General features: G+C 34.7%; 1 protein-coding gene across 1 annotated transcript in view; it reads left to right on the forward strand.

Annotated features, from left to right (window-relative positions):
* The window catches only part of LOC125036339 (transcription termination factor 5, mitochondrial-like), a 17532-nt gene that overhangs the window by 259 nt on the left and 9773 nt on the right, over positions 1–7500 (forward strand). Inside the window, exons 2-6 of the mRNA XM_047628890.1 lie at positions 1574–1646; positions 3108–3258; positions 3604–3704; positions 5369–5502; positions 6314–6532. Coding sequence (XP_047484846.1) covers positions 1602–1646; positions 3108–3258; positions 3604–3704; positions 5369–5502; positions 6314–6532 — 650 coding nt within the window. The 5' untranslated portion in view covers positions 1574–1601. The remainder of the gene's footprint in view (positions 1–1573; positions 1647–3107; positions 3259–3603; positions 3705–5368; positions 5503–6313; positions 6533–7500) is intronic.

Consider the following 7500-nt stretch of genomic DNA (forward strand, 5'->3'; position numbering starts at 1 on the left):
TATCCTTTGTTAAAAAAAAAAAATCCTTAGTAGTTAAACACATAGGTATACAGTATGGAAATTAGAAATGCAACTTCGAGAGAATGTATGACATTAATATCTAATTTGATTAAAAACTTGAATTTCTAAGTTGGTAACAGTGGATCAGCTGATATAAACAACGTGCTTGTGTGAGGGTTTAAAATCAACCCGAGAATTTGTGGTTTTCATTGATTGTATTTGAATGATTATGTGGATTATGATGATTTTTTTCCTTCTTGCTTGACACTGAAATAAAAATATAGTTAATCCTCGTACTAACCATGTATATAATGATTGAGAGTTATCCAAGCTTACTGACTTAAAGTACGAGAAAAATAATGTCTCTTTTCACCATCGATCTTTTGAGACCGAATTAGGAGCTGTTACAATTGCCTAATTAAGGACAACACCATGTCTTACGGAATTTCAGGATTTGAATTAACACCACTTGTGTTGTAATAGGCAGGCCTCTTTATCATAGATGTCAGACAAATGTGTTCATTAAAATTAATTCATTAATTATTAAGGCAAATGTTTAATAAGAGGCCTGTAGTGGATTTCAAATTGGGATTTCACAGGATTAGGTGATTATTCGGAATGTTTTCGCATAACTGATTGTGACATTATTGGTTCCATGGATTCCTCTCACTTTCTGCTTTCCAAATAGGTCAAAATTATGCTGTGGAAAACCCTCCATTGGCGACAATCATGACCCTATAGTAGGGGAGGTCAAGAAAGGTACCAGGGAAATTATGGGGTAAAATATGAATAATTACACAAAAGCAGTCACTATATTGTCCACTGCAACTTTTCTCCTGGGAGGCTACTACCCCCCAACTACTGCAGTGGAAGACAAAGAATCTTCCATGTATTCATGGCAGGGTATAGCATATGACCGACAAGTTTGTCCCATGCTCTATCCTGCCCAGACATTTGTGGTGGCTTCTTTGTTGTCCAGGGCTGGGGTAGGGGCGGGGGGAGTAGCTCCCAATGAGGAAGGGGGGCTGCAGGGTGTACACTGTACAGCCTCCTGCTTTTGATTATATATTGACCAATTCTCTATTTATTTATGATTTACCTGGCAATTTCCCAGGTACCATTCATACCCAATCCTGCTTTGGTGGCAAGACTGTGGATAACGGGAGAATTTCAGTGACAAATATATATTTGGGTAGTAGAGGGTGAGAGAAATCCATCGATACCAATATCATTGTGATTGGTCATGTGAAGGTAATTTGTATATTTACCCAAGATTATTTTAGTTGTCTTCATCCAAACCTACTAGCAGAAAAAATTGTGATATAGATATTCTAGTTTGTTGAACCATGAATATCCTTATTTGACTGTAAATTGTTAGGGATATCTACAAGCTCATTTTTGCGACAATATACTTGTTGGGTGGGGTTTGTTAACCTTTGCTGGAGTACCAAAGGGTCATAGGTTGATAGTGTATGTGCAGGTGCAATAGTAAGCTTTCACTGATTTGTATAATAGTTTTATGATCAAAGATATATCATAATTAGCTTGACATAGTTCTGAATTGTATTTACAGGTACTTGAAGAGTAATGCGGACTCAGTGATGTTGAGACCTGTTTTATCTCAATCTCGTCAGTGGCTTCTCTGGGTTAGTAAAACATGATTAAGTTTTTATATTCATATTTTTTTTTACTTGCACTTGTATGGTGATTAAGAAGTCTAATATTTATTTATTAGTTCAGTTAATGATTTTCTTAATGTTTTCTTTGTTTTGAGGTTACAGCTATATTTTTGGGTGCATCAGGCTATGAGTCTTGGCCTAGGGATAAAATTATTACAAACTATTTGTTCAGAAAGACCATAATGATAACTTCCCAATGTTACTTTCATTGATTTTGACCTATTATTCCTGACATACCTTTCCAAAATTGTGCATTCTTAAAATGATAAGAGGAGGCAAAATTCAAAGAAAGTCATTTTGGAGAAGTCACTTTCACAGTCATTTAGAACAACATGAGTCCTTTTCCAAACTCCTCAGTTGGTCCATTGCTGCAGCTTAATCATACTGTCTGCTGTTGTTTTCTTTTGTGACCTTTGTTGGCACATGGTCGGCTCCACAAGTGCCACCAAGGAGCCAATTACTAGGCCTTCATGACCTCACCTGATTTTCCCTTTCCATGAGTCTTGTTTATAAAAGTTGTATTGCGGTTGTCACTATTGTTGACATTATGATTATTATAATTTTATGTGAGTGTGAGTGCGAGTGCGTGTGCGTGTGCGTGTGCGTGTGCGTGTGCGTGTGCGTGTGCGTGTGCGTGTGCGTGTGCGTGTGCGTGTGCGTGTGCGTGTGCGTGTGCGTGTGTGTGTGTGTGTGCGCGCATGTGCGTGTGTGTGTATTTATATATATAAATATCTATATCTATATCTTTATATCTATATATATGTCTGTCTGTCTATCTACCTATCTATCTATATATTCGATCTATCTATCTATCTATCCATCTATGAATATTTATCTATCTGTCTGTCTATCTATATATATAAATATCTATCTGCATCTACATCTATATCTTTATGTATCTATGTCTTTATATATCTATCTCTTTATATCTCTGTCTGTCTCTATCTCTGTCTCTGTCTCTGTCTCTATCTCTTTCTCTCTGTCTCTCAGTCTGTGTCTCTGTCTGTCTGTCTGTCTGTCTGTCTCTCTGTCTCTCTCTCTTTTTCTCTCTCTCTCTGTCTCTCTGTCTCTCTGTCTCTCTGTCTCTCTGTCTTTCTGTCTCTCTTTCTCTCTGTCTCTCTGTCTCTCTGTCTGTCTCTCTCTGTCTCTCTCTGTCTGTCTCTCTCTCTCTCTCTCTCTCTCTCTCTCTCTCTCTCTCTCTCTCTCTCTCTCTCTCTCTCTCTCTCTCTCTCTCTCTCTCTCTCTCTCTCTCTCTCTCTCTCTCTCTCTCTCTCTCTCTCAATATATATGTATATAGATAGATAGATAATTAGATAAATAGATAGATATAGATGTAGACAAAGTATACATAAATGAATATTCAAAATTGCTTCTCATCTTTAAGATATCACTAGATTTTCTTGTGTTACAATTTCTCTGTTATTCCAGGCCCTTCCCAGAGTTGTCGGAAATACAGCTTGTGTTGAAGGTCATGTAAAACTTCATGCACTTCAGCTCAGCACGACCCCAAGTTTTCAGAAGGCCAAAAGCCGAAGAGTGTATCTCAAAGGAGTTCAGTCGATTATCTTACATCATTACAGTGAGTACATAGGAGTGTAAGGAACTTTGATTATAAATGGATATTGATTGTATAGTTTATAGGGAAGGTAAATGTAAGGATAAGGAATGTTATGTAAATAGCATTGTGCTGTTAGTTAGATGAGATTATGTATATGAATATTGTCTTAAGAATTGAAATAAATGTATAAAGCAGATACATAGTATTACATGTTCTATTTTTTTTATTTATAATGAATGAACAGAAAAAAAATATTTTTTGTTACAAAATGATTTTTTGTTTTACTTATCTTTCTTATAAATATTTTAAATCTGAGTAGATTTAGCAGAATAATTCATACTAAATTTTCCTCCTTTACGGTTCTAGATGACCTGAAAACATCAGAGGCCAACACATTTGTCAGCAAAAATCCGAAGTTGAAAAATTTGGATAGACTTCAGCTTGATGCAGTGCTGATGCTCCTGAAGGTGAGGGTCCTTGCTCCTTCTGTTTGTGCCTGTGTGGATCTGTCTTTTCCTTTTGCTGTGTGGTAGGACAGCTTTGGTAAGTTCTGTAGAAAATATAGCTAATATATATAGTCACCTCGTAATATCTGGTGTTATGATTTGAAAAGGTATAAATAAGGTATTATATAAGGCTGATGTTATAGGCTTTTTTTAAAAGAAAAGGAATAAATATAGGTAGTCAAAATTTACCTTGTAATTAAGAATATACATCCTTGCTTGCCAAAACTTTTAGCTTAATATAATTGATAAGGATATTGTGTTATTAACAGTATATCAATAGTATTGAGGATAATGGGAACAATAATGATTTTATTTATAAAACTGAAAGTGATGATCATAGTAGCAATGATAATGATAATAATAATAATAATTTTAAGTATAGTCAACAATAGTACTAATTGATGGTAATTATGAAGCTAGAAGATAATATATTTATTTTATTTTAGGATTTTCAAAGATAAAGGTATTTATCCGCTGATGGTTATCATCCCAGAGCTAAACACTTCTGGGGGAAAATGTGCACAGAAAAAGTTCAAAGAGTAGACTTCTATTGGTCCCTGTGTAATAGTCACAAGGTATAAAAAAGAAGAAAAACATAATGATAGTAATACCAATAATGATAACAATTATATAAGTAAGAATGATAATAAAGTAGTAATAACAGCAAGAGAACCAATATTAAATTTTCAAAGTGGAATGCAAGAATAAGTAGACAATTTGCCAGTCTGGAAACCTCTTAAATGTATTACCTATGTATGGAGCAATTTATAAGCATATAATCAGAAAATAAGAAATACTTTTTAGGTCAGTATTCAGAAAATATGCCAAATGTTTTACACAAAGATGCCTGAGAAAGGAATTGCACAAAGAATTATGTAAATATTACTAAAATCTACAGAGCATCATCAATTCAAAGGTTAAGAATGGAGATGTATACAATTTACTTTCAATAAATCCCCACTTAGGAGGATCCTGCTGCATAGGACTCCAATTCTCTCCTATCTTTGTGTTCCTTTTCTATATAGAGGGAACATTTGTTCTTTCTGAAGGGAATTTTATTTTCTTTGTCCTTCAGAGTCTTGTTCAGGCTTGATGTAGTTCAGATCCCAAGCATGACAAGCAGGTGATTTTGCCTGATTTTCTTCACAGTTACAACATTAGCTTTTATTTTCTTCTCCAAGTATTTATACTCATATATGCTATCCTTGTGATAGCTTCAAATAAAAAACAAATCCACAGAAAATTACCAAAAAGCAATATAGATAGCAGAACCCACTGTTGTGCTCATGGTTCTAATGGCCCTAATTCAGAAAATTGGAAAGATTAGTAAAAATAAAAAAGTATAAGTATATAAATTAAGTATATAAGTTTTGAACCCACAAAACAGGATAACAAACAGTTCCATGTGGAGGCAGGATGCAGTGTTTAGAAATACTTGCAGTGTTGTCCTTTAAATGTGATGTCATAATAACATGCTGGATGGTCTAAATAAGTTCAAACTCACTGAGGTGTTCCTAAAGGGTTGAGGGAGTTTTTAATATAATTCTCGTAGATTGCATAATTTTTCTGTTTTTTTGTAATAAAAAACACTTTATTGTCCTTAACATAATTCATATTGTCATCAGCATCAAGACTACAGCTGGGAGGACATTGGGAAACACAAGGATGTTCTGACCTTGATGCCTAGCCAACTGAGTGATCGTCTGAAGTTCTTGGAGGAGTTTTCGATCCCAAAACCCACACTCCACGAGCTAATGTAGTAAGTGGGTCTGGTTTCATTGGTTAGAGGTTGCATGCTCAAATAACAGACAGCTTATTACCAGATGAATGACATTGACTCAAATCTTAGTTATGAAATTTCTTTCACTATCAACTCCTGTGGCACCCAATTTGAGAACAACTGAGCTGGAGGGAAAAAAATGGGAAAAAATTTATGGTTTGAGCGGTTTGAACGTTTGAATTTTTGTTATTATAGTTCCTCTTAATATGGTGGCAATGTTTTGAGTAGTACCATCAGCAATAGCATTAGTATCTTTTAAAAAACAAAAGAGAGTAAAGCTAGTAAGTGATATGCAATATGATATGAATTATTATTTATGGCATGTGCTTCTCAAACAAAATATGATAGAAATACTCAATAAAAGGACAAGACAAGAACAAAAGAATCTCTTTAATGTGGAATTATGATGCCAATATTGGTGTCGCAGTATAATCCACCAGCACATCCACACCAAAATCAGAGTCACTGTATAGAACAGGTTAAGAAAAAAATGTTTTATTATTATCATTATGAATATTTTAGCTGTTATGAATATTAGTATTATTATAACATTATGGTACAATAATATAAGTAATAAAGATGAAAAGTTCTCTAAGTGAAATTCAAGGAATGTGAGTAAACAGATGATTACTAGCTGGGTCTAGTAATTGACTCCTTGGTATCAGAATCCAAGCCACCCATTTGCAGAGTAAATTAATACACTAAAATTGCAGTAGACAGGGACATGTATATATGCATGAACATGAACAATTTGATATGATTATTTAAGCATTTGTTCTTTTTTTTTCAGTGCACAGGCGTACATGCACTGCACAGTGGGATTCTTACGGAAATATGGAGTATATAGCCAGAACTTTGATATTGTAGCTCACCTGATAAAAAATATAAAGCCCCTGGAATTGCCAGAAACTTTTATAAATGAATTTCAAGAGCAGTACAAAAACAACTTGGAAGAGGTACAGCTGGCAGAATTGTATTTTAAGATTCTGAAGAAATATCTAACAATGAGGTAAGTGTGGTTGGACATTGGTTAAGACTGGTTATGGGAATATTATTTATTAAACTTTGTTTTTATTCAGGGAATGGGTAGGTTTATTTAGTTTTTAAACATTATGCCTTTATGTGTGTCTTTTGGTCCCCAGGAGAATTTGGGATTCGCGTGACCTCCGTTATGGGGAGCATGCATGGTTGACTGGGATTGCCTCCCATTCCTTTGCACAGCACTCATTTTTTTTTTCAAAACATAATTTTAAAGTTTTTGCTTATTCAGAGATATTTATTTAAGTAGCTAGAACCTGTAGTAACTTGATTAAGTACATTAGAGTCCATTTCAATGAATTTGGTGTGTTACACTCTGTGTACAAGATGGAATGTGCTTTTATTGAGGGATAGAAAAAAAAGGATTTTTTCTCATTTTTGCAAATCTTATTCTTATGAAATAAGGAATTGTAAGTAGTTATATAAGAGCCTGTTACTCCCAAAGCTTCAGTACTTCCTTTTTCTGTGTTAAACTTCAAGACATTCATACTAGCAGAGCACCATATGACAGTCTTAGAAGTTGAAATGAGGAGACTGATTATGTAAACTAAAATGAAGGTTATGAGGTCACAGCAGAAGTTAGAGAGTGCAAAGTTTTGGTGTGTGACACATTTTTATTTATATGCTAAATATTGCCCTTTAGCCAGTTGAAGCATTACACGTTTTCCTTCAGGAAATGCCCCAGGGTATGTGGCATATAGTGATGAGGGTATCTTATAGAGAACAGCATAAAATGTGATGCATGCACCATAGTAACATGACTTGCATGACCTAATGTGTGTTTGTATGCCTGGTCTACAAACCACACACCTATGAGAGTAATTAGTTATTGTGATTGGTCATGCTGTTTATGTATGACATATCCCTCATTTGGGATACATCAGCCAGGGCTCCCATTTTATTGTGATCAAAACAAGGACAGTGATGATAACAAGTTTT

This window comes from Penaeus chinensis, chromosome 21, assembly GCF_019202785.1.
Source record: "Penaeus chinensis breed Huanghai No. 1 chromosome 21, ASM1920278v2, whole genome shotgun sequence".
NCBI lineage: Eukaryota > Metazoa > Arthropoda > Malacostraca > Decapoda > Penaeidae > Penaeus > Penaeus chinensis.